Source organism: Erythrolamprus reginae, chromosome 8, assembly GCF_031021105.1.
Source record: "Erythrolamprus reginae isolate rEryReg1 chromosome 8, rEryReg1.hap1, whole genome shotgun sequence".
In the NCBI taxonomy this organism is placed as follows: Eukaryota; Metazoa; Chordata; class Lepidosauria; order Squamata; family Dipsadidae; genus Erythrolamprus; species Erythrolamprus reginae.
Genome location: NC_091957.1, coordinates 57,532,695 through 57,560,103, shown reverse-complemented (window position 1 = coordinate 57,560,103; position 27,409 = coordinate 57,532,695). Strand labels below are relative to the sequence as shown.

The 27,409-nt window shown below is 45.4% G+C and overlaps 1 protein-coding gene across 1 annotated transcript in view; it reads right to left on the bottom strand.

Annotated features, from left to right (window-relative positions):
• Positions 1-1,126: 1,126 nt before the first annotated feature.
• The window catches only part of GPC4 (glypican 4), a 53,117-nt gene continuing 26,834 nt past the window's right edge, over positions 1,127-27,409 (bottom strand). Inside the window, exons 2-9 of the mRNA XM_070759998.1 lie at positions 25,280-25,438; positions 15,843-16,234; positions 10,710-10,875; positions 7,980-8,110; positions 5,557-5,703; positions 4,041-4,177; positions 2,863-3,038; positions 1,127-1,726 (exon numbers count right to left, since the gene is read on the bottom strand). Coding sequence (XP_070616099.1) covers positions 1,518-1,726; positions 2,863-3,038; positions 4,041-4,177; positions 5,557-5,703; positions 7,980-8,110; positions 10,710-10,875; positions 15,843-16,234; positions 25,280-25,438 — 1,517 coding nt within the window. The 3' untranslated portion in view covers positions 1,127-1,517. The remainder of the gene's footprint in view (positions 1,727-2,862; positions 3,039-4,040; positions 4,178-5,556; positions 5,704-7,979; positions 8,111-10,709; positions 10,876-15,842; positions 16,235-25,279; positions 25,439-27,409) is intronic.

The window sequence follows — 27,409 nt, the reverse complement described above, 5'->3', positions numbered from 1 at the left end:
TTTTGAGGATGACGAAGAGGTGATTGGCCCTATCCTCTGGCAAGAGGGAGACCTTAGAACAGCGGTCCCCAAACTACAGCCCGCGGGCCACATGCGGCCCCCTGAGGCCATTTTTCTGGCCCGCGGGTCTTTTCCAAGGTCGCACTGGAAAAGCAGTGAGAATGTCCCCCTCAATCTCATCTCACCCAAGGTAAAGTAAGGCTTGCCGAAAGCCGAGCTGGACACAACACACACACATACACGCACACACCCGCCTCCTCCTCTTTGAGTTGCTAGCTCCTGTTTTCTGAATGGGGATTGAATGGGAGTCCGGGGTCGGAGGGTGGAGGATTGTCGGGTGAGTCCTCCACTTGGAGAGAAGAGGGAGGGTGAAAGAGGGAAAAGAGAGAGAGAGAAGTGGAGAGAAAGAAAGAAAAGGGAAAGAGAAGGGGAAAAGAGCGAGGGAAAGAGAAGTGGAGAGGAAGGAAGGGCGGAGGGAAGGAAGGGGGAGAAAGAGAGGAAGAGAGAAAGGGAGGGAGGGAGGAAGAGAGAGCAAGAGAGAGTGAGAAAGAGACAGAGAGAGCAAGAGACAGAAAGAAAGCAAGAGAGAGAGAGAAAGAAAGAGAGAGAGAGAGAGAATGAGTGAGTGAGAGAGAAAGAAATAAGGTATGTGCAGTGTGCATAGGAAAATCTGTACATAGGGTTTTTTATAGTCCGGCCCTCCAACAGTCCGAGGGACAGTGAACTGGCCCCCTGTGTAAAAAGTTTGGGGACCCCTGCCTTAGAATCTAAGGCTAAGACTCTTCTCAAAAATCCACACACTCTTCCTTCTAAAGAAACACCAGGCCCCACATGAGATCTGGGCAAAAGAGTGTGGCTTTTGTGTTGCTTTTTAAGCAACTTCCCTCTTTGCCTATGAAATACGATAACTTTAAAAAAAATCCGTTCACTTCTCTACAGATAAAATTTCTCATTTCAAGAAAGAAACTTCGGACTCACACCCATCTAGAACCAGCTGATTTTTGACTTTTTTAAAAAAAGAAAGAGAAAATAAAATTGAAGGAACAGAGCAATAAGAAAAGAAAGCCCGTGGTTTGTTTGTTTTTAAAGCAACAACACACACCAGAGCTAACAACAGGCCTGTATATACACACTCGTTGTCCCACATTTATTGTGGCTTCTCGGTCAACAGATCAGATTAACTGGCCCAAACAGTTTTGTCATTTCAACCCTCTCAAACCCTTTCCAAAAATGTGAAAAGAGGGCAAAGGGGGGGGGAGATTTAAAACCAGTGGCAATGAGAGCTGTTGTGGTTTTTTTTTTACAAAAAAAACTGTACATGGTTTTTTTCCGTTTAACTTACAAAGGAACCTTCTTGAAACTTTCCCCCCAAAAGTCTCTCGCTGGTACAAACGTGGAATCCAGCCCCTCGGCATTATTTCTTTTCCTTTTTTTTTTTAAAAAAAGTCCATTTTTCCCCCTCCCTCTCCAACGGTTTAAAAAAATAATAATAATAATAAAAGGAGGAGCGGCCCTAGTTATCTCCATTGTCTCTGACCCACAAGGAAGAAAAAGAGGCTTAAGAGCAGAACGGTTTCCGACGGGCCGAAGCGGACGGCCAAATCAGTCATTTCTTGACCTATTTTGTTGACCTTCTGCGTGACTTCGGTGGCGTTCTGCACGAGTTCAGGAGAACACTGGTGCAATTCGCACCCGCTTCCGCTGCCTTCTCCGCTGCCTTCATCACCTGGTGGGGGGGGAGGAACAAAAAATAAATAATAATCCACTTTTTAAGATTCAATAAACTGAGATTTATCTCTTCCTGTTGCTGAGAGGTGGACTTCAACTCCCAGAATTCCCCAGCCATCACAGCTGGGGATTTCTGGGCAATTCCCAGAATCCCGCCCCCCCTTGAGGGACCAAGGCTGAGAAACACAGAACTACCGTATTTTTCAGAGTATAAGACACACCTTAGTTTTTGGGGAGGAAAATAGGGTGGGGTGGGGGAAACCTGCCTACCAGGTATTCATCTGGCCAGTGTCCTTAGCTTGGTCAGCTGCAGCACAATATTTTATCCCCTGGTTAGGGCTTTAAAAAAACTTTATTTGGAGAGAATAACAATGAAAGAGTTTGCAAGCCAGTAAGAGCTGGGAACATTGTTAGCACTTGGAAAGAAACATTTGTAGCAAGTAGAGCAATGGAAAAAACCCTGCAAAGACTTAGGGCTTGGAAAACATTCTTTGCAGAGAGTAACAATGAAAGGGCTTGCAAGCCGGTAAGAACTGGGAACATAGCTAGCACCTAGTTAGGGCTGGAAAGAAACATTCAGAGGAAATAGAGCAATTTTTTTTAAAAAACTACAAAGACAGGGTTTGGAAAACATTTTTGACAGAGAGTAACAATGAAAGAGCTTGCAAGCAGGTAAGAGCTGGGGATATTGTTAGCACCTGGTTAGGGCTGGAAAGAAACGTATTCAGAGCAAGTTAGAGCAATGAAAAACCCCTGCAAAGACTTAGGGCTTGGAAAACATTCTTTGCAAAGAGTAACAATGAAAGAACCTGCAAGGTAAAAGCTGGGAAGATCATTAGCACTTAGTTAGGGCTGGGGGGGGGGAAGCTTCGAAAAAATCTACCTTCGGAGTATAAGATGCACCTGAATTTTTAACCTCTTTTAGGGAGGGTAAAAAGTGTGTCTTATACTTTGAAAATACGGTAATCTGAAGACGATGGGCAATAGCATTTTTATGGCAGTTTGGATGGGTGCAAATGGTCCTCGCTTAATGGCCTATGTTCGGAGGCCAATTCTGCAGGAAATCATCCTCCCACGGCACCCAAAACCTTTTGAGCCTTCGCTGGATACCTGGCAGTGTCAAGACCCACTTACTTATATCTATGAAGTCCACGTCGTTGCCGTTGTAGGCGTTCTTCAGCTTGTTGGTCATCACACGGAGGGACATGATTTGCCGGCGGATCATGATGTCTGGCTTCGAAGTGTCAACTTCCACCTCGGGGTTGTTTGCCTGGTTGGCTAAGCCGTTCGGCATCACGGCAAAGAGGTACCTGGGGAGAAAGGTGGGCGCTTAAGGTCAGGTGCAGGATTGACTTCGGTGGAGGCAATCCTCAATTTATTCCCTCTCCAAGCGCCCAGAGAAAGGAAAACGCTCCGTTCGCTCTGGACTGCCAAAGCCTCCTTAAGCACCACCGAAAGGCTCCTCTGGCAGCCCAGAAAAGCCCGAGATGACCAGGATTAAAGGGGGAGCCTCAGTGAAATCGCAGCATCGCAAAAACACAGAGGTCCGGAGGTGGGGTTTTGAGAACTTGCGATTTCACTGATGCTCCCTTCGCTGGGAAACCCCTCCTCTGGACTTCCGTTGCCAGCAAAGTGCTCATTTTTGCGATGCTGGGATTCCCCTGCTGGGATTCCCCTGCAGCATCACAAAAACACAGAAGTCTGGAGGTGGGGTTTCCCATGGAGGGAATGTGGGGGAGACATCCACATGCTGCAGGCCTGTTCCCCCCCCCCGTGGAATCTGCTGATGAAGGCTCCTCTGACCAAGAAGACATGAGTGACAGGGAGGAGGAGAGTGTGGCAGACAGCTCAGAAGGAGATCAATTCTTGTGAAAGAAGAAGGACTGTGAATTGCCTCACAGCTGCAAGCTAAGTATCACAGAACTGATAAGGGACTTGTACAAATTACCAGTTTGTTTGGAGACGAGGGCTCTTTGCTATACCAAAAGAGGGCTTGGTTTAAGTGAATTTTCATGATAAAGAACATTGTTTTGAATTTTCAAATGTGTGTGTGTCTGAAATTTGTACCTGTGAATTTTTGGGAGGATTCCACCAGAGAGCCCGACAGAACAGTCCCAAGATACATTAAATCAGAAAACATGGATGAAAGAAAGTGCAGGGACCCGCTAGGAGCACTCGAAACCCCAAAACCCCGAAGGCGAATTCTGCCACGGTGGCTTACTCCACCAACAAGGCTTTCCAGCACTTCTGGCTTTACACAACGTGCCAAACAAACCACCTTGAAAGGCGGAGCATCGCAACGGCTGCTTCACCTGCTCTTATTCTTCCCGTTCCAGCAGTCTTCTTCGTGGATGTTTCCAGCGGCCATTTTCTCGTTGCTGCAGATGTTGCTGGGCAGAGACGACCAAAACTTCTTCGCTTGCTTCAACTTCTCCTTCACGTCGGTCACCTTGGGTTCAGCAAGAGAAAACCCAGCTCAAAAAATGGACAGTGCAAAACTGCTGCACGGTGGAACACATTCAAGTTTGAAATTATGGATATAAAGATGAACGCGATTAATGAAAATAAAGTGCAGGAACTGATGGGGACGACGGGAGAGGGTTAGAGGTTATATGGTCAGTAGAATTCGAGACCAAGGTATATAAAGAATAAACTGGAATCCTTCTATAATTTGTAAGTATTGTAATGTTCTTGGTTTAAAATTCTATAAGTAAGGTACACCCTCATTTTGGTGGAGGGGTCTGAACAGTGAAGGGCTTGGCAACTTTAAGACTTGTGGACTTCAACTCAGCAATTCTATTCTATTCTACTCTACTCTACTCTAATGCATCTTTTCTGTTGTGCACACCGAGAGTCTATGCACCAAAGATAAATTCCTTGCGTGTCCAATCACACTTGTCCAATAAAGAATTCTATTCTATTCTAATGTATCTTTTCTTTTAAGCACACTGAGAGCTTATGCACCAAAGATAAATTCCTTCTGTGTCCAATCACACTTGTCCAATAAAGAATTCTATTCTATTCTAATGTATCTTTTCTTTTAAGCACACTGAGAGCTTATGCACCAAAGATAAATTCCTTGTGTGTCCAATCACATTTGGCCAATAAAGAATTTTATTCTATTCTGTTCTATTCTATTCTAATGTATATTTTCTTTTAAGCACACTGAGAGCTTATGCACCAAAGATAAATTCCTTGTGTGTCCAATCACACTTGTCCAATAAAGAATTCTATTCTATTCTTATGTATCTTTTCTTTTAAGCACACTGAGAGCTTATGCACCAAAGATAAATTCCTTGTGTGTCCAATCACATTTGGCCAATAAAGAATTTTATTCTATTCTGTTCTATTCTATTCTAATGTATATTTTCTTTTATGTCCACTGAAAGCATCTGCACCAAAAATAAATTCCTTGTGTGTCCAATCACACTTGGACATTAAAGAATTCTATTCTATTCTGTTCTATTCTATTCTAATGCATATTTTCTTTTATGCACACTGAGAGCATCTGTACCAAAGACAAATTCCTTCTGTGTCCCATCACACTTGGCCAATAAAGAATTTTATTCTATTCTGTTCTATTCTAATATATATTTTCTTTTATGTCCACTGAGAGCATCTGCACCAAAGACAAATTCCTTCTGTGTCCAATCACATTTGGCCAATAAAGAATTCTATTCTGTTCTGTTCTATTTTATTCCTTCTTTGGGAGGTCAAAGCACAACTGTGACATGTCATTTTCCCAAAAAACTTGACCGGTGGCTTCAACTGCACTATTGCAAGCAACTTTCAGGCCACAACGGTCCTCACTGAGGGCTCCATACTCACCAGTCGATCCAAACTCGTTCCTGCGGCTGTGGTGGGACGCTCCTCGGGGTTGTAAGGCCGAAAGCGAGCGCTGAAGCTGCTGTCCGAGACTGAGCGCGAAGGTCGGCCTTGCGCCAGCATCTTGGGTTGCCCGCATCCTTGAAAAACCTAGGCGAGAAAATAAGTTTAGAAAAACGACGACAAAATGAATGAAGAGAAGCCGAGAGAAAGCTACGAAAGGAGCCTCAAAGACAGGAAGTAAAGCAACACATTGATCTTACTATTTATTTACAAAATAAACAATACAGGAAAAGAGGAACTGGCACAATGAATAAAACGCTCAAAGCCAAAAAGAAATTGAATATGCCAATAAGCCGGGAAGATGGCTGGCATATAAAATTTTTAAAAAACAGAGAGAAATGGAAAGGATCAGTAAACTACGGGATGAAAAACCTAGGCCAGTGATGGCAAACCTTTTTTCCTCGGGTGCCGAAAGAGCGTGGATGCCTGCCGTATAAACCCCAGAGGCCGATCAGGTCCCACAGAGTTGGTCTGGCAGGGCTCAGGGGAAGAGCTTTCTCTGTGGCGGCCCCGGCCCTCTGGAACCAGCTCCCTCCGGAGATTCGGACTACCCCCACCCGCCCCACCTTTCGCAAGAGCCTTAACACCCATCTATGTTGCCAGGCGTGGGGCAACTAGCATATGCCCCCCCTCTTCTGACCATTAAAAGTTATGTGTGGGTATGATTGTAATATTGAGTGTTGATTGTGTATTACTGCTTACTACTACTACTTAAGAACGCCTCTACTTAAGAACTTTTCAAGATAAGAACAGGGTGTTCAAGATTTTTTTGCCTCTACTTAAGAACCATTTTCTACTTAAGAACCTGAGCCCGGATATATTTCCCAGGAAATTTGAGAGTGGCACAAAGGCCCGGCCAGTTTCCTGCTTTTCTGGGCTGCCAGAGGAGCCTTTCGGTGGCACTTAAGGAGGCTTTGGCAGCCCAGAGCGAACGGAGCGTTTTCCTTTGTCTGGGCGCTTGGACAGGGAATAAACCTCTAACACGCCCAGAGAAAAGAAATGCTCCCTTCGCTCTGGGCAGCCGAGGAGTCACCACAGCGAAGGAAAGGAGCGAGCAAGCAAGACGAGAGGGCAGCCCTTCAGCATGGGAAGGAAGAGGAAGCAGGTAGCAGCAGCCAGTGTATGGGAGGCAGTGTATGAGAGGCAGCCTCGCGCCGGGTGTATGGAAGGCGTGTGCTCCTCCTCGCCGCTTCATAGTCCCTCTTTCTTTCTTTTTAAGCCTTAAAGTTTTGGATTTTTTTGATTCACCTCCCCTCTTCCTTCGGCAGCAACTGTCCTCCTCCTCTTCCTCCTCCTCCTCCCACCCAAATTCCGAGCTTTTATTTCTTTCCTAATGGGTTTGCATGCATTATTTGCTTTTACATTGATTCTTATTGGAAAAATAGAGGTACCACTGTATATAAGTTTATATACTTATATATGTTTTACTTCTAGGAGACATAGAGTTAATTTAGTAGAGCATGAAAAATATCGATATGGAAAACCGCAAGCTGAGTACTGTGTAGAGTTATATATAAAACACAATAAGGAAAGGAGGAGAAAGCAAGGTATTAAAAATTTGTATGTATTTGTGTTGTGGTCAGCTCTGGCCCAGCTCCTGCCCCAAGGAATGTGCAGGTGGATGTGGAGGAGACACCCACATGCCGCAGGCCTGTTTTGCTCCCGATGGAATCTGTCGATGAAGCCTCCTCTGACCAAGGCAGCATGATTGACAGAGAAGAGGGGAGTTTGACAGACAGCCCAGGAGGAGATCAATCATCTGTATCATCTTTGGATTCTGAACAGGAATTAATGAAACATCCACGCATGCGTAGAGTGATGCATAGGAGACAACAACTGAAGGATTATTACAAGAGAAAATGAGGCCACCTGTGGTTGGGTGGGGCTGCTGTAATTAGGGCTGCTGCTATAAATATCAGCGTGTGGGTTTGGCTGCTGTGGAAGAGTATCTGATCGCAGTTCTTCAGGAATCCTGGGTTGCTGGTTTCTGGACTTTGCTTGTTGATTTTACAAGCCTTTGAAAACAAAACAGAGCAACGTGTGTGTGTGTGTGTGTGTGTGTGTGTGTGTGTCACTTTGTTGGAAGAAAAAGGGGTATGAAGTTTCTTCACAGCTGCTAGCTAAGTACTTAATGACTGCTTAAGGTTAATTGTACAGACAATCTGGTTGTTTTGGGACGAGTGCTCTTTGCAATACAAAAAGAGTTCTTAGTTTATTTTGACGTTTGGGATAAAAGAACATTGTTTTGAATTTTCAAACGTGTGTGTGTCTGAAATTTGTACCCTTGAATTTTCGGGAGGCTCCTACCAGAGAGCCCGGCAGAACATATCTATTTTAAAAAAAGAAGAAGACCCCCAATTTACCTTTTGGGACACCTGTAAGCTGTTCTCTTGCATATTCATGATGGCATCTGAAATCTTCACATCGATGGGGTCCATGACAGACTCGATGTTGAAGGGGCCTTCTAACCTCTCGGCCAATAGGAGCATCGAATCTAGGCAGCGAAAACCAGAGACGAGTCGAGACGGTTGATCAGTGCTCACAAGAGGTCTCAAAATCTATTTTTAAAAAACTGGAATTCCAGGAGATACACAGAGCAACATAGATCCTCACCCCAAGATTCTGGACAAGAATTCCCAGAATTCTCCACCCAAATCTACTTGCCGTCCCCCTCCAAATACAAGCCCCATTGATAAACAAGCCCATGATTATAAGCCACTGTTAACCCAGCTTTCTGCGACTCCAAACCCACTTAAAATTTAAAAGTGGTCCCCCTCTCTTCTTTATGGGTCATTCTTTGTCAAGTGGACCAGGTGTCCACTTAAGTGATTTTGGCAGCCTTATTTGAAAAGAAACCATCACAAAAAACAACATATATGATAGAGGGGAAAACCGTGCTCTTTCTAATGAAATAAAAATGAAGGTGATTGAAGGTGAGAAAACAGAGCTCTCTGTTGGTATATAAGACACACCCACGTTTTCATCCATTTTTGGCAGGTAAAAAGGTGCCTCTTATTCTCTGAAAAATACAGTAATTGTGATTAACAGTCCCCCAGCTTGGGCTGCCGAAAAGAGGAGACGTGAATCTACAACAGAGGTCTTCAAGCTTGGCAACTTTTATTACTTGTGGAGTTTAACTGCCAGAGAATTGAAGAATTGAAGGCTGGAGAATTCTAGGAGTTGAAGTCCACAAGTCTTAGAAGTTGCCAAGTTTGGGGTCCCCTGATCAATCTATCTATCTTATCTATTTTATCTATCTATCTATCTATCTATCTATCTATCTATCTATCTATCTATCTATCTATCTATCTACCTACCTACCTACCTACCTACCTACTTCTCTACTTCTCTGTCTGTCTGTCTGTCTGTCTGTCTATCTATCTATCTATCTATCTATCTATCTATCTATCTATCTATCTATCTATCTAATCTATCCACCCATCCATCCACCCACTCATCCATCCATCCATCCATATCTACGTGTGTGTGTGACATGTTTTTGCTGAATTTGAAAATTAAGGGAGACTAGGATAGATCTATTTTGGCCTTATTCTGGCCTCATCAGCTAGCCCTACCCTCACTGGAATTTGAACTTGCAGCCTTTGCCTTGTAAGGCAGAGAATTAACATCTAGGTTACAAGATTCTCCTCCTTTCAGCTTTGCGTGTGTGTGTGTGTGTGCATCCTGGCACCTGATCAGCCTCCTCTTCCTCTACTTCTGTCTCTCCCCCCCCCCTCCAAGTCTCCCCAGGGGAGATTCCAGCCTCTTCCAATTGCACCCTCTTCCGAAATGCTGCAATCAGAACGAATTATCTAAAATAAATAAGAACATCTGCCTTCCCGCGCTGTTTACTCAAAGTGGGTTTTCAGGTCTTCCTGTTTGCAGAAGCAGAAATCAAGAATCGGCACACGGGAAGGAGGCTCCCGGCCAAGCGGCGCTTCCAGAACACTTCAGATGTTGACTTCCTTGGAGGAGGAGAGGAGGACGGGGGTCTCCTGGCTACAGAGAAGGATGGGCGCCATTCCCAGGAACGGTTCTCCTCAACGGAGGCTGAGGTGGGAGCGCTCCCAAAAGGGAACCAAGAATCTCATGGAATTAGGAGGCCACAAGAAGGAAGCTCTTGTGGTCTCCTGATTTGTTTCCTGCCGGGGAAGCGCCAAAAGATCAATTGCGGACTCCTGCCGAAGGCCAGCTGTCCAGCTCCACGTCAAAATAGATCGTCCTGGTGCAAAGCAAGGACCCAAGTGGTCCAGAAATGAAGGGGCAAGAATGAAAATTGGAAGGGAAGGAAGGAAGGAAGGACAACAAAGGAAAAGGGAAGGAAATGTAGGGAGGGAGGGAGGAAAGAAAGATGGAAGGACAACAAAGGAGAAGGAGAAAGGAAGGAAGGAAGGAAGGAAGGAAAAGGGGAGGAAATGTAGGGAGGGAGGGAGGAAAGAAAGATGGAAGGACAACAAAGGGGAAGGGAAGGGAGGGAGGGAGAGAAGGAAGAAGGAAGGAAGGACGGAACGAAGGAAGGACAACAAAGGAAAAGGGGAGGAAACGGAGGGAGGGAGGGAGGAAAGAAAGAAGGACAACAAAGGGGAAGGGAATGGAGGGAGGAAGGGAGGGAAGGAAGGAAGGAAGGAAGGAAGGAAGGGAGGGAGGGAAGGAAGGAAGGAAGGAAGGAAGGAAGGGCCTTACACAGGCACATGTACCCCTTATTCTCCTTCATTACTCTCACCATTCCAGACCCCTTAACTGCCCTCTGCCCTCAAAGGATATTTACATTTGAACCAAAAGGTCCTTCGCTCCACAGGACCTCCTAACTCCCCCTTTGCACTGTCTTCTCCATGGAGGACAAAGTGCCTTTTGGGGGCGGGAATAAATAATAAACCAAGGACCCGCCCATCCCCATACACCTTCTATTCTTCTCCCCCAACCCTTCCCTGCAATGAGAAACCAAGTTGTTGGGTTGGGGTTTTTTGTAGCAGTGGGCAAAAGCGAACTCTAAGCCTGAATGGCCACCTTTGTGCTCCCATCAAAGAGTCCTTTTGTTCCATCATTTTAAAAGCGAGAGAGCGAGAGAGGGAGGCTGGCCCAGCCCTGCTCACCTATGAAGTTGTTCCACTCGGTCTCCAGCTCCCCTTGGTTGGCCAGGCATCCGCGCATGACGTTGAAGCAGTAGTTGTAGCAGGGCTTGATGGCCACGAAGCCACGGCAGAAGGGGCAGTACATCATCTTGGTCAGGGCGCGGACCCCTTGGGGCGTGGGGTTGACCTTTGAGGGGGAGGGAGGGAGAAAGATGCCATGTCATCGGTGTGTACAGCGGTACCTCTACCTACAAACATGCCTCTACTTACGAACTTTTCTAGATAAGAACCGGGTGTTCAAGATTTTATTGCCTCTTCTCAAGAACCATTTTCCACTTACAAACCCCAGCCTCCGAAACTGTAACCAGAAAAGGCAGGGAGAAGCCTCTATGGGGCCTCTCTAGGAATCTCCTGGGAGGAAAGAGGGCCAGAAAGGGTGGGGAGAAGCCTCCATGGGGCCTCTCTAGGAATCTCCCAGGAGGAAACAGGGCCAGAAAGGGCGGGGAAGAAGCCTCCATGGGGCCTCTCTACGAATCTCTCAGGAGGAAACAGGGCCAGAAAGGGCAGGGAGAAGCCTCCGTGGGGCCTCTCTAGGAATCTCCCAGGAGGAAAAAGGGCCAGAAAGGGCGGGGAGAAGCCTCCGTGGGGCCTCTCTTGGAATCTCCCAGGAGGAAACAGGGCCAGAAAGGGCGGGGAAGAAGCCTCCATGGGGCCTCTCTAGGAATCTCCTGGGAGGAAACAGGGCCTCCACCCTCCCTGTGGTTTCCCCAGTCGCACACATTATTTCCTTTTACATTGATTCCTATGGGAAAAATTGCTTCTTCTTACAAACTTTTCTACTTAAGAACCTGGTCACGGAACGAATTAAGTTCGTAAGTGGAGGTACCACTGTATTTATAACCATTGTTAGCCACTCAGAGTCCGTTCTGGAGTTGAGTGGCATATAAATGCAATAAATAATAAATAATAATAATTCTATTCCCATGTGAAGCCAACCGTGATCCTGTTATCAACAACTTAAACTGAGATGCCTCCCTCGTCCCATTCGGACTTCAAACTCCGGAGACGTTACTTTGGTATTTGAACCCAGAACCATCTCACAACTCATCTCCACACAATTCATCAACACTTCACACCTTCTTCTGGCTTGAAGGCCTGCAGATGGATGGGACCCTAGTCCACATGAAGGACTCAACAATTATTTCAATCATGCAACAGAAAAAGGATGGCAACAATATACTTTCGCATGTTATTTTTAAGCCGCTGTGTGGGTGCGTGGGCAGTTTAGCACAGAGAGTTCCCGTTTTTAATTTTCCAAAATTATAGGCAGAAGGGGTAAGAAATCTGTGAACAGCATTCTGTTGAAAATTTCTCCACGGTGGTGAGAAGGAGGACTAAATTAGGTCTTTCAACCACCCAACGATTCGGGCAGTTTGCACAAACATCACATGGGACAATAATTAAAGAACGCAAGAAGACACAAACTGGACCAAAAGCAAATTTGGAGCAGGTGAGCATGAAAGGTAAACTCCACCATTTAAAGCCCAGAGCCCCGTTCTGCAAAATTAGAAACATAGAAACATAGAAGATTGACGGCACAAAAAGACCTCCTGGTCCATCTAGTCTGCCCTGATACTATTTCCTTTATTTTATCTTAGGATGGATCTGTGTTTATCCCCAGCATGTTTAAATTCAGTTCCTGTGGATTGACCAACCACGTCTACTACTCTTTCAGTAAAATAATATTTTCTCACATTGCTTTTGATCTTTCCCCCAACTAACTTCAGATTGTGTCCCCTTGTTCTTGTGTTCACTTTCCTATTAGAAACACTTCCCTCCTGAACCTTATTTAACCCTTTAACATATTTAAATGTTTCGATCATGTCCCCCCTTTTCCTTCTGTCCTCCAGACTCTACAGATGGAGTTCATTAAGTCTTTCCTGATACGTTTTATGCTTAAGACCTTCCACCATTCTTGTAGCCCATCTTTGGACCCGTTCAATTTTGTCAATATCTTTTTGTAGGTGAGGTCTCCAGAACTGAACACAGTATTCCAAATTCAGTTCCTGTGGATTGAGCAACCACGTCTGCTGGAAGTTTGTTCCAAGCATCTATGACTCTTTCAGTAAAATATCAAAATTTAGAGCACGTTTCCCCAAACTGTTGACTAATTTAACATCACAAGTCACCAAAGTGGGAGACTCCTTTCCTAGGTGGACCCATCCAATCAGAAATCACAGAATAAACCTGGACGCCACCAGCTCACCGGATTGGGCAACTTCCATGAAAAGTAAATTGGGGTTTTTTGGGGGAGGTCCCTCTGGAACCAACTCCCCCCAGAGATTAGAACTGCCCCTACCCTCCTTGCCTTTCGTAAGCTACTCAAAACCCACCTCTGCCGCCAAGCATGGGGGAATTAAGACTTCTTCTCCCCCTAGGCTGATACAACTGTATGTATGGTATGTTTGTACGTATGCTGGTTTTATACATTAAGGGGTTTTAAGTTAGTTTTTAGTATTGGATTTTTACTGTATATTATTCATGTATATTGTTCATGACTGTTGTTAGCCGCCCCGAGTTTTCAGAGAGGGGCGGCATATAAATCCAATAAATTGAATTGAATTGAATTGAAAATCTTTCCATCGCTCAGTTGACATCTCAAGCAGTGCTTGGGATCTCGGCTCGTCAACTTTTGAGACCGCGACCAGGTGATCAAGTACACCTGCCTTATTAGTAATTACTTTTGACCCCTTTCAAAACAGTCCTTGATTAATCACTTAATCAGGGCGTGGACCCACGCTGCTGCCAGAATCTATTCACGCCAAAAAAAAAAAATCCCTTTACTTTTTATTTTTATTTTTTGGCTCCAGCATAATTTGAATGACATTTAGCCATATGGTCTTCATTACCGAGAAATTTCTCTAGTCTATGAGTTGCAAAATATCAGATTTCTCTCTTGCATGAGTCACTGCAGGGTCTGGATTACATATTTCTCCCTCCCGCCCCCCCCCTTTCTTCTCCCTTCTTCTAAATATATATAATAAGATTGCCCCAAGGTTTTTGGGCAGGAAATCTCCGTGTTGCCCAGCAATTTAAGCCTGTTGATTTTAATGCCTGTCAGGGGTTCAATAATATTACAATCCCCCACGCCGACTTTTGCTATTTCCAAGGGGAAATGAGAGGATACATTGAAGAAAAGGTTCTCATAGGCCAAAGACTCCGAAAAGGCACACACACAAAAAAAATTATGCATAAATTCCCATGGATGGAGAGAGCAGGGCGGTGGGTGGGAACGGACCGCAAAACAGCCTCCCAAATTTGCAGGAGGGACTGAAATGTTGAGTTCTCTGTGTTGATCTGCCCCCTGCAATCAATTAGGTTGAATTTAAAGAGTGCCCTTAAGGACAGAAGGTTGGCAGGGACCCAGATCAAGAAGACCTAAAAGCAGAAACACATCCAGAGTTCTTTCTTCATCATCATCACCTTTCTCTCTCTCTCTCTCTCTCTCTTTCTCTTTCTCTCTCTCTCTCTCAGCAGAAAACCATCCACAGCTCTCTCTTCAATATCATCACCTTTTTCTCTCTCTCTAGAAACAGAAAACCATCCACAGCTCTTTCTTCATTATCATCACATCTCTCTCTCTCTCTCTCTCAGCAGAAAACCATCAACAGCTCTCTCTCTTCTTCATCATCCCCTCTCTCTTTCTCTCTCATCAGAAAACCATCCACAGCTCTCTCTTCATCATCATCACCTCTCTCTCTCTCTCTCTCTCTCTCAGCAGAAAACCATGCACAGCTCTCTCTTCATCATCATCCCCTTTCTTGCTCTCTCTCGAACAGTGGTTCTCAACCTTTCTAATGCCATGACCCTTTAATACAGTTCCTCGTGTTGTCGTGACCCCCAACCATAAGTCTAGTGTCCCCACAAAACTTTAAGCTGATTGGCAGGAAGGTCAGAGGTTCACCCCCACTGTAAATGCCTGATTGGTTGGATTGTAAAAAATATGTCCCAAGGTGTCAGAAATTTGTCTTTTCCCATAATCTTAGGTGAGCCCTGTGAAATTATAGTTCGAACCCCAAAGGGATCCCGACCCCCAGGTTGAGAATCACTGCTCCAGAAGTAGAAAGCCCCCCAGAGCTTTCTTTCTTATCAACCTCTCCCCCTCACTCCCTCACTCTCTTTCTCTCTGTCTTCTATGGATTTAACAGAAGGAAAACAGAGGTTCTGCTTGGATCATTTGAAAAAAAGTGACATTTGTGCTATTAAAGCCGAGTAGACGCTGGTTTAGAATCTTTGTCTACAGATCTCAACCACCTCGTGAGGTTCTCCTTGAAGATGGACTTATTGTGGGACCGGCCATGGGAGGGTCGATGACCCCAGTAGATAGATTTGTTTATTTATTTATTTAGATTTGTATGCCGCCCCTCTCCGTGGACTCGGGGTGGCTCACAACAAGGCATAAACAAATTGTAACAAATCCAAATAATTTAAATATTTAAAAAAGTTCAAAAGAGAACCCCAATATACTAACAAACACACACACAAGCATACCATACATAAATTATACATGCCCGGGGGAGATGTTTCAGTGCCCCCATGCCTGACGGCAAAGGTGGGTTTTAAGAACTTTACGGAAGGCAGGGAGAGTAGGGGCAGTTCTAATCTCCGGGGGAAGTTGGTTCCAGAGGGTCGGGGCCACCACAGAGAAGGCTCTTCCCCTGGGGCCCGCCAACCGACATTGTTTAGTTGATGGGACCCGGAGAAGGCCCACTCTGTGGGACCTAATTGGTTGCTGGGATTCGTGCAGCAGGAGGCGGTCTCGGAGGTATTCTGGTCCAATGCCATAAAGGGCTTTTTAGATTCTTCTCCTCTCACGCACACTTTCTGACATTGTTTATTCTTTCCTACAAGATGACAATAGCAACTGCACAACTTTAGTCCTTCCCCCGTTTGGAAAACACCCTCCAGCTGCGATCTGGACTTCTTGGACTTTCATTACGATTTATTTTCAAAATTTGGGTAATTAATGCAATCAGTTTTGTCTGGGACACACACAAACACACCCCTCTTATGAAAAGGTGATGTTCCCCCAAACTCAAGTTGGTTCTTCAAGTTTCCCACCACCACCACCCTCAAGCAAGAGCCCCCACTCACCGCCGAGACTTTGCCAACCGCATCCTTGGCCACTGCCAGGCCTTGGGCAAAGGTGCGAGCTGCCACGAAAGCCCGGGTCACCTGAAGCTTCAGCTTTCGCGGGACGTCTCCAAACGGTTTCAGCTGCTCGGTGTACTTGCTGACACACTCCAAGTACTCGTCCGAAAAGTGATACTGGGGGTTGACCAGGCGGAACATGCGCTCGAGGAGACGGGCCCAGAAATCGTTCAGCATCTCTTCCAGGTTGACCCTGCCGCCCGCGTAGTAGCGCTTCAGCTCCACAAAGAGGTCCTTAAACATCTCCGCGTTCTGCGTGTACAGCAGGCCGTAAGTCCGTACAAACATGTCGTTCAATGATTTCTCGGCGTTGTCCAGGAGCTCCCTGAAAAATTCTGGAGGAAGAGAAGAAAGAAACTGAGTGGGAGGAAGAATAATAATAATAATGTTGTGGTTAGCTCTGGCCCAGCTCCTGCCCCAAGGACTGTGGATGTGGGGGAGACATCCACATGCTGCAGGCCTGTTTTGCCCCTGGTGGAATCTGATGATGAAGGCTCCTCTGACCAAGGAGACCTGAGTGACAGGGAGGAGGAGAGTGTGGCAGACAGCTCAGAAGGAGATCAATTATCTAGCTCCTCCTTGGATTCGGCACAAGAGTTAATGATACAGCCACACATGCGGAGAGCGATGCATAGGCAGCAACAACTGAGAGATTAGTATCACAGAAAATGAGGCACTGTACGGAGAAAGGCGGCATACAAATCCAATTAATTAATTAATTTAATTAATCAATTGATTAATTAAATCAGGGAATGAATTCACAAGGTGAGAGGATCCACAGGGCTGGAAACTTGGACTGCCCTACAGCGAGCCCAGCCTTTCCTGGCAAGGTGGAAACATTGGCGGAGGCTTCGTCCAGAGCGCTGGGTGGCAAATATGTTTGAATCACACAGCCCTGTGTGCTTCGCCCTCAAAGCGGGCAGTGTTTTTGGACTCCAAAGTGGTTAAAGGAACTGGAGCAGAGAGAGAGAGAGAGAGACAGGCAGCCGAGGGGGTGTGGAGAAATAACTTTGGACGCCTTTGAATTTAAACCTTGTTTAAAGACAGACTGCAGTAGGTTGGAATTCAACACACCGCTCAAAAAAATAAAGGGAACGCTTACACAACACAGTATAACTCCAAGTAAATCAAACTTCTGTGAAATCAAACTGTCCACTTAGGAAGCAACACTGATGGACAATCAATTTCACAGGCTGTTGTGCACTTTCAACTTTGTACAGAACAAAGGATTCCATGAGAATATTTCATTCATTCAGCTCTAGGATGAGATCTTTGAGTGTTCCCTTTATTTTTTTTTGAGCAGTGTATAAATTCCTAATAGTAAACAACATTAGAACATTAAGTATAAAGATTTGCAGAGAAGAAGGCAGCAGGAGTATAAGAATATGCATCTTTGCATGAAATTGTATGTAAAATTTTACTCCAGAAACTTCTGATAAGAACAGGGTGGTAAAAGCCCCTATACATGTTCTATGCTTGTTTGTATTTTGTTTTTTTTAATAAAATAAAATAAAATAAAATAAAACAAAACATAATAATAATAATAATAATAATAATAATAATTATTATTATTATTATTATTATTATTATTATTATTATTATTTATTAGATTTGTATTCCGGCCCTCTCCAAAACCTGAACAGGGTGGGAGGTATTAATTTCTAATTCACTTCATCATTTTGAAGGCTCGCTTCCTCTTCTCACCCCCCTCTTCCCACCTCCTCCCCCTCCCCCGCCCTCCTCTGCCTTCCTGACCTTTTGAAATCGAAAGGGTGGATCGGTTTCCTCTTTGGACGCTTACCTGGAGAATAAAACCTCGGCATCACATGGGCTCCGAAAATAGCCATCCTGAATTCAAAGGCCACACACTGAGGCTTTGGTGCATGGCCAGGGTTTTTTGGGCTGGCCAGAACAAACAAGAGTTGGAAGGGCCCTCTGGAGGTCTTCTAGTCTAACCCCCTGCTCAAGCAGGAGACCCCCTACAAGGGCATCTATGACCATTCACCACAGGCAACGTGCCAAAGGTCAAGACTTACACTAGTATCAAAGTGGAATACAAATCATTAAAAGAAACTATGAAAAGGAGGGACGAAATGAAATGAGAATGAAAAAAAAATATTTTTTAAAAGAAATTATTTAAATACTTAAATTGAATTGTTCAATTGTTCCATGGCAATGAATTAGCAATGGTGAGTTAATTGAGGTGAGTTGGCCCAACTTTTAAGACATGTGGACTTGTAACTCCCAGAGTTTTGCAGCCAAAAATTGAAGTCCACGATCCTTAAACATTCACATGGCAATTGCCTTATGGTATTCAGGACAAATAGCAGTCCAGTCTCTTCTTGAAAATCTCCAGTGATGGAGCATCCACAATTTCTGGAGGCAAGGTGTTCCACTGGTTAATTGTTCTAAATTCTCTTTATTGGTAATAAACTGCTGGTCAGTTTATTATTTATTTTATTATTTAGATTTGTATGCCGCCCCGCTCCGCAGACTCGGGGCAGATCACAACAGAATACAACAATTCATGACAAATCTAAATTATAGTTTAAAATATTTTAAAAAACCCATGTACTAAGCAAACATACATACAAACAAACATACCATGCATAAATTGTATAAGCCCGGGGGAGATGTCTCAGTTCCCCCATGCCTGACGACAAAGGTGGATTTTGAGGAGCTTACGAAAGGCAAGGAGAGTAGGGGCAGTTCTAATCTCTGGGGGGAGTTGGTTCCAGAGAGTCGGGGCCGCCACAGAGAAGGCTCTTCCCCTGGGGCCCGCCAACCGACATTGTTTAGTTGACGGGACCCGGAGAAGTCCCACTCTGTGGGAATTCAGTTGGGAAGGATACAAGCAACAAGTTACAGTCATACAGTCCTAAGTGGGAGGAAAATGATGATAGGAATGATGAGAAAAACTAGTAGAAGGGAGGGAGGGAGGGAGGGAGGAAGAGAGAGAGAGAGAAAGAAAAATAAATAAATAAATAAATAAATAAATAAATCTCAATTTAGGCCACCCTATTTCTGCAGCAGAACCAAAATTTGGGGTTGAGCAAGCCATCGCCCCAAGAGATCAGCTGCTCCGTTTCTTCCTCCCACCCAACCCTCCAATTCAACCCTCCAATTCATCAACCAGGTAGTTGGGCAGGAGGTATAAGCAGCTACCAGCCCAGGTGAGCATTTGTTGCTCTGAAGGTTGTTCTGGATTAATTTCCCCCCTTGAAGAAGGCCGATCCATACTGATTAATGAGCCTCAAGGTGGCCCAGGAATAACCCTCCAACCTCGGTGGTGGTGGGGAAATAAAGAAGGGTGGGTGGGCAAGCTGCTATCTTGACTTTTGAAGGACAAAGTGAATTAACGCCTTTTGTTTGTCTTGGGAGCAGGGCTTGTTCGCAAACACAAATCTGGAGGTTGAGAGATTACCTTCTTGTTTTTTCAGCATTGTGGAAAAAAAAGGTGTGTGGTTTACAAGGGTGGGGGAAGGGGGGAAGGGTGTACAAATTTCGGAGCCTTGAAATTCTCAATTGGGGGTGGGGGGTGAGCTGGTCAAACCCCACTGCAGAAGCTGAAAGGGAGGGGAGGGGGTCTTAGGAAGACCCTGGACTACGAATAGCCGGAGAGCTGTTGCTCCATTTGGTTTAGGATAGAATTGTGTTGATGGTCGTTGGACAGGGCGATGGGGAATTGTGGGTGGGGGGTGCTGGGGTTGGGGCAGAAAATGCCCCCTTTTGCAGCATTCCTATTGTTGTCGTTATTGAACATTGCACAGTCAATTGAAAATAATAACAACAACAACAACAATAATAGTTTTGCTTGCTCATTTTCGACCACTTTTTTGGGTGGGATCATAAGCCCGAAAAAGTGGTCAAAAATGAGCAAGCAAAACTACTGTGGGACTTCCGACTTCAGACTGACCGAATTCTGAAGCATAACACACCAGACATCCTGATTGTGGAGAAAAAGAAAGTATGGATCATCGACATCGCAATCCCAGGAGACAGCAGAATTGAGGAGAAGCAGCTAGAGAAATAAGTGAAATACGAAGATCTAAAAATCGAGCTGCAACGACTCTGGCATAAGCCCGTGAAAGTGGTCCCAGTGGTACTTGGCACGCTGGGCGCAGGGCCAAAGGATCTCAGTGGACATTTGAAAACCATCGGAATTGACAAAATCTCCATCTGTCAATTGCAAAAGGCCGCTTGACTGGGATCGGCAAACATAATTTGCCACTACATCATGCAGTCCTAGGTGCTTGGGAAGCACCCGACTGGGGATGAAATACGAAATCCAGTGATCTCGTTTGCTGTATTGTACTGACATAATAATAACAACAACAACAGCAACAACAGCAGCAACAACAACAACAATAATAAAATTAATTAGGAAAGTGAACACAAGAAAAAGGGGGCACAATCTGACATAAGTTGGGGGAAGATCAGAAGCAACGTGAGAAAATATTATTTGGTTGAAAGAGTCGTTGATGCTCGGAACAAACGTCCAGCAGACGTGGTTGGTAATGTTTCAAGACTTGTGGACTTCGACTCCCACCCATAGCTAGATGGAGAATTCTTGGGAGTTGGAAGTCCACAAGTCTTAAAAAGTTGCCAAGGTTGGAGATCCCTGACTTAGATGACCCTTCTGGCTTCTTCCAACTCTTATCATTCATGGCTGGCTGAGGAATTCCACGTGTCTTAAAGTTGCCAAAGCTGGGGCTCCTTGCCCTAAACATTTGCTGGGTAGCTGAACAAGAACAGGCCAAGTCTTCTGCAATTTGACTCCTGACACCTCTGTGTGTCTTCTCCAGGATGAGAAGACCCGAGCAGCAGCCTTCCTAGGAATTCCAGAGCGCCATTTGGTTTGGAGGACCATCTGTTAGCACTTATCCACACAGGAAAGAGAGAGAGAGAAGGAGAGAGAGAAGGAAGGGAAGGAGGAGGGGGGGAAGCCCAGCTGAGTTTGCATTCGCAATTAAAGAAGCTTTTAGAGAGAGGGAGGGGCAAGAAAAAGTGCTGGGAGGGGGGGGAGATTTGCAAGCCATCTGTCTGTGTTGCAAAAAAAAAAATTCCTCTCCCAAAATGTCAATTTGCTGGGTTTTTCTGCCGCTGGGAGACAGGCCAGAGTCGGGGCAACCCTGAACGGTTACTCCTAGTTGGACGGCTGCCCAACTGCTAGTAAATAGTCTCTACTTCCCTTCTTTCCCTCCGGGAGTTTTTATATCCCCAGAATTGACTCCCACCCCTACAGGGGGAAAAAAAGATGCTGAGACTCTACAAAACGATTTGGGGATTTGTGTGCAACTGAGAGGATCTGCGGTGCTTGAATACCACCCTTGCACTACACGGAGTTGAAAACAAGTAAACACAACAACGAGAGGAGGGAATGGACAGTGGAGTAGAAGGATAAGGAGGGAGAGGAGGGGAGAAGAGAGGAAGATAGGGAGGGGAAACAAAGAGTAGGAGAGAGGGAGGAAAGGGAGGAAGAAGAGAGGAGTAGGGGAAGGGAAGGAGAGAAGGAGAAGGAAAGAAGAAAGGGGAAAAGGAAAAAAGAAGGGAGAGAGGGGGAAAAGAGAGGACAGTGAGGGGGAAGAAGAAAGGGAAAAGGAGAGGAGGAAAGGGAGGGGAAATAAAGAGCAGGAGAGAAGGATGGAAGGGAGGAAGGGAGGAAGAGGAGAGGAGTGGGGAAGGAAAGGAGGAAATAAGAAAGTGGAAAAGGAGAGAAGGGGAAAGAGGAGAGAGAAAGAGGGGAAGGGTTGTTGTGGAATAAAGAGAGGGTGTGGAATAGTAAAAGAGCAAAGCCGAGCATGTTCAAATTTAAATTTAGAAAAGATAAGGTAAAATATTATTAAAGGTTAAGAGACTATACGTTCTTTCTGCGCCAACTCGGGAAGCTCAATCTGCCCAAGGAGCTGCTGATCCAGTTCTACAGAGGGATCATTGAGTCTGTCATCTGCACCTCTATCACTGTCTAGTTCGGTTCTGCAACCCAACAAGACCGATACAGACCTCAGAGGAGAATCAGAACTGCAGAAAAAACAATGGCTGCCAACCTGCCTTCCATTGAGGACCTGTATATTGCAGGAGTAAAAAAAAAAGGCTATGAAAATATTGACTGACCCCTCGCATCCTGGACATAAACTGTTTCAACTTCTACCCTCAAAATGTCGCTACAGAGCACCACACACCAAGGACAACTCGACACAAGGACAGTTTTTTCCCAAACGCCATCACTTTGCTAAATAAATAATTCCCTCAACACTGACAAACTATTTACTAAGTCCACTTCTATTTCTACTAGTTTTTCTCATCATTCCTATCACCCTTTTTCCTCCCACTTAGGACTGTAACTTGTTGCTTGTATCCTTAAGATTTTAATTCATATTGTTTCCTAATTGCTTATTTGACCCCCTATGTCAATCATTAAATGTTGAACCTCATGATTCTTGACATTATGTATATTTTCTTTTATGTACACTGAGCGCACCAAAGACAAATCCCTTGTGTGTCCAATCACACTTGGCCAATAAAGAATTCTATTCTTCTATTTATTATTATTGTTGTTGTTGTTTTGTTGTTGTTGTTATTATATTAGAATTATTATATTATATACCAAGACAACTAGACACAAGAACAGTTTTTCCCCGAATGCCATCACTCTACTAAACAAATAATTCCCTCAACGCTGTCAAATTATTTACTAAGTCTGCACTACTATTACTACTAGTTTTTCTCATCATTCCTATCGTCCTTTTCCTCCCACTTAGGACTGCATGACTGTAACTTGTTGCTTGTATCCTAAGATTTTTATTAATATTGATTGTTTCCTCATTGCTTATTTGACCCCTATGACAATCCTTAAGTGTTGTACCCCATGATTCTTGACAAATGTCTCTTTTTCTTTTATGTACACTGAGAGCATCTGCACCAAAGACAAATTCCTTGTGTGTCCAATCACAGTTGGCCAATAAAATTCTATTCTATTCTATTCTGTTTTATTCTATTCTATTCTATTGAGATTGTATATTTGTATGAGAAATAAAAAAACTATTAAAAATATTGGGGGGGAAACCCAAGAACCACTGGGGATCTGGAGGCTAAAATATACGGCTTGTAGGAACCGTCTAGGTCCAGTCTAAAGAAGAGAAGACCTCCAAGGTCCCTTCCAACTCTGCTGAATTCCCTGCAGGCCACCCTTCTGTTTCCTGCAGGGGAGAGGTCCCATCAACAGGCCCATCCCACTACCCAAAATCTAGCTAATGATGACTGGGGGGGGGGCGCCGCGCCTTCGAATCTTCCGGTCTAATACCTGGCGACCAGCCTGGAGAGATTTTTCTCCATGGCGACCGATGGGAAGAAAATGCCCCTCCTTCTTTTGTTCCTGCCCCCCTTCTTGGCTTGCTTCTTGGGGGTCAGATTTCAGCCCCTCTGAGAAGAACAGTGGAGGGAGAAGCCACAAAGGCAGAAAACAGGCCTCTTTTTAACCCCACAAAAACCACATCACCCAAACAGGTTCCAAAGTGACCTTTGAGGTGCTGCATTGTTTTCGCAAAGCCGTGCGCGAGAAATAAGAGACACGGTTTCCAAATTGTCTGAAAAGGCTGCGGAGGCTAAAGAGATGCCAGGAATGGAGGGGATGGAAATTCCAGCATTTCCCAACAAACAAAGGGGGAGAATACCAATCCCCCCCCCAAAAAAATCAGTGTCTCCAATCCCCACAGCAACCCATCAACCAGGATGCTCCTGAGCCAGCCGACGGAGACCTGGGGGTGAGCCCACAGGGTTTATGGGAGCCACAGGTTGAAATTTGGGTTCCAGGTTCTATTTATTTATCTATTCACTTATTAATTGGATTTGAAAGCCGGGGGGGGGCCTCCGAGGACTCAGAGCAGCTCACAACACAGCCAACCATATACAGTGGTACCTGTAATTCCTTCCGTGACCAGGTTCTTAAGTAGAAACGTTCTTAGGGTGGAACAAGAAGCAATGGGTGGAAACTAAACAAGGAGAGAAGCAACTTAGCACTAAGGAGAAATTTCCTGACAGTCAGAACAGTTGATCAGTGGAACTGCCTGCCTCCAGAAGTTGTGAATGCTCCAACACTGAAAGCTTTTAAGCAGATGTTGGATAACCCTCTGTCTGAAATAGTGTAGGGTTTCCTGCCTAAGCAGCGGGTTGGACTAGAAGACCTCCAAGGTCCCTTCCAACTCTGTTATTATTATTATTAACTATAAGACCAGAAGTGGCCAACAAGGTCACAGTGAAGACCGTTCATTGGACCGTTGGCCAAATCTAGCTGAGCTCAAGATGCTTCCCCCTGGTGCCTTTGTTCTGCCTTCATCCTTCCTCTTCTTCGGAAGTACTTGGTCAGCTTTTCTGGCTTAAATGTTCCTGGACACACCAGCGGGCATTGTCCTCTCTTAATGGTTTACGACTTCCCCTGAAAGCCAGCCATCAAAAGAGGGTTCCAGGTTCTATTTATTTATCTATTCACTTATTAATTGGATTTGAAAGCGGGGGGGGGGCCTCCGAGGACTCAGAGCAGCTCACAACACAGCCAACCATATACAGTGGTACCTGTAATTCCTTCCGTGACCAGGTTCTTAAGTAGAAACGTTTGTAAGTAGAGGCAATTTTTCCCATGGGAATCAATGTAAAAGCAAATAATGTGTGCAAACCCATTAGGAAAGAAATAAAAGCTCGGAATGTGGGTGGGAAGAGGAGGAGGAGGAAGAAGAGGAGGGGGACAGTTGCTGCCCAGAGCGAAGGGAGGAGGAGGAGAAGAGGGTGGACAGGAAGAGAAAGGGAGGAGACAAAAGAAGAGGGCAGGGGAGAAGAGAGGAGATGGGAGGGGAGGAGACAAAAGGGGAGGGGAGGAGAGAGATGGGAAGGAGAGAGAAGGGAAGAGGAGAGGAGAAGAGAGAGAGAAGAGGAGAGGGTAGACAGAATTGGAGGGGAGAAGAGGAAAGAGAAGAGGAGGGGAGGAGAGGGGAAAAGAAAGGAGACGAGAGTAGGGGAGAGTAGACAGGAGGGGAAAAGAGGAGACAAAAGAAGGGGGGAGGAGAAGAGAGCAGGGGAGAAGAGAAGATAAAAGAAGAGGGGAAGGGAGGAGAGAAGGGTGGGGGAGAAAAGAGAGGGAGAGGGGAGGAGACAAAAGAGGAGAGGAGGGGAGAGAGAGGGGAAGGGAGGGGAGAAGAGGATAAACCAGATGGGAATCGAGGGGAGGAGACATAAGAGGAGGGGAGGGGAGAAGACCGAAGAGATGGGGAGGGGAGGGGAAGAGGACGGGGGAGAAAGGAGAGATGACCCAAACTAGCCCTGTCCGAACCAGCCTCCAACACGGGACATCCGGATTCAGACGTGGCCAAGGAGCCAAAGAGACTCACCATCAAACTTCTTGTACCGCGACCCGAAGGTGCCTTGCAAATGGTTGCTCAGCTCCACCACGGCGTGGCTGAAGTCTTGCCGGCTCTGCTGCCAGTACTTCTCCTCCATGGCCTGGGAACAGCAGGTGTAGCCTTGAGGGCAAACTTTCAGGTGATCACCTGGAGGAGAAAAAAGAAACACACATCAAAGGGAGAATTGGAGCCCAGGGCCCCCGTGTCCCTGCCAACCCTTGGGAAGCTCCACCGTGCCAACCCAGTTCCCGGTAGGTATTGCGCAAGGGCGTCTTACTCATCCCGTGGTTTTTCAGAACCTGCCCAACCTCTTGTAACTCCACTCAGGGTGGGTTACCCGAGGTAATAAGCCTCCTAAAAGCCAGGATTAGGAATAAATCAGACGAAAACCTGGGAGTCATCGTAAATCAACCAGCCCACCAGACAGAGTTGAGGGCTCAATAAAACAAATGTGTCTCTAGCAATCTTCTAAAAACCACCAGGGAGCTTCCAAGATTTGGGGGGGGGGAGACCCCCCCCCCAGAAGACCATTGTTTCATCCTTGTGCTCATGACCTCATAGAGAGGTTAACAGATGTAGATCTGTGCTCATAATATCGGGTATAGGTTTAGGAAGAATGGGGAGACTGTGATCCCGCTGTCTAGAGCGCTGGTGAGACCACATTTGGAATACGGCGGTGCCACTACCTAAAAAGGCCTCTACTTACGAACTTTTCTAGATAAGAACCAGGTGTTCAAGATTTTTTTTGCCTCTTCTCAAGAACCATTTTCCACTTACAAACCCGAGCCTCCGAAACTATTTCAGGAAAAGGCAGGGAGAAGCCTCCGTGGGGCCGCTCTAGGAATCTCCTGGGAGGAAACAGGGCCGGAAAAGGAGGGGAGAAGCCACCGTGGGGCCTCTCCAGAAATATCCTGGGAGAAAACAGGGCTGGAAAACGTGGGGAGAAGCCTCCATGGGGCCTCTCTAGGAATCTCCTGGGAGGAAACAGGGCCTCCACCCTCCCTGTGGTTTCCCCAATCACACGCCTTATTTGCTTTTACATTGATTCCTATGGGAAAAATTGCTTCTTCTTACAAACTTTTCTCCTTAAGAACCTAGTCACAGAATGAATTAAGTTCATAAGTAGAGTTACCACTGTACTGTGTCCAGTTCTGGAGACCTCATCTACAAAAAGATATTGATAAAATTGAACGGGTCCAAAAATGGCGAAAGGTCTTAAGCATAAAACTAATCAGGAAAGACTTCATGAACTCAATCTGTCTAGTCTGGAGGACAGAAGGGAAAGGGGGGGGCATGATCGAAACATTTAAGTATGTTCAAGGGTTCAATAAGGTTCAGGCGGGAAGTATTTTCAATAGGAAAGTGAATGCAAGAACAAGGGGGCACAATCTGAGGTTAGTTGGAAGAAAGATCAGAAGCCACAGGAGAAAATATTATTTAACTGAAAGAGTAGTAGATGCTTGTAACAAACTTCCAGCAGACGTGGTTGGTAAATCCACAGTCACTGAATTGAAACATGCCTGGGATAAACATAGATCCATCCTAAGATAAAATACAGGAAATAATATTATTTATTTATTTATTTATTTATTGGATTTGTATGCCGCACCTCTCTGCAGACTCGGAGCGGCTAGAAGGTCTTTTTCTGCTGTCAATCTTTTATGTTTCTCTGATGTGCAAACTCACTGCGGCAACATACACCTGGGAACTCAGTGAAATCGTGACTGAAGTTTTGCATGGCACTAAACTAGGATTCGTGGCTTGGTGGGCAGCCAAGATTACCAGGGCTCTGCTACAGCTTTCGGACAACTTCGATGTACGACAGGGGGGCCCTTGCAAGAGAGCAACCCAGCCCAGACTGGTTGGCATAAAGAGTCACAAGATTCTTGTGATCTTCATTTGAACCCTTCCCTTAACCATTCCAGCATGTTTTCCGATCACAGTCATCGTTTTCTGACGAGTAAATCCATCCTTAAATCCATGTCTCAGACCAAACATTACAGGCTGAGTCACGGCCCAGCGTCAAAGCCAGCAGCTTTCCTCTTTTCTGCATTTGAAAATTTATGGGCCAAAGGACAAAGAACCAGCCTGCAGCACACAAAGCATCACTTTTTGGGT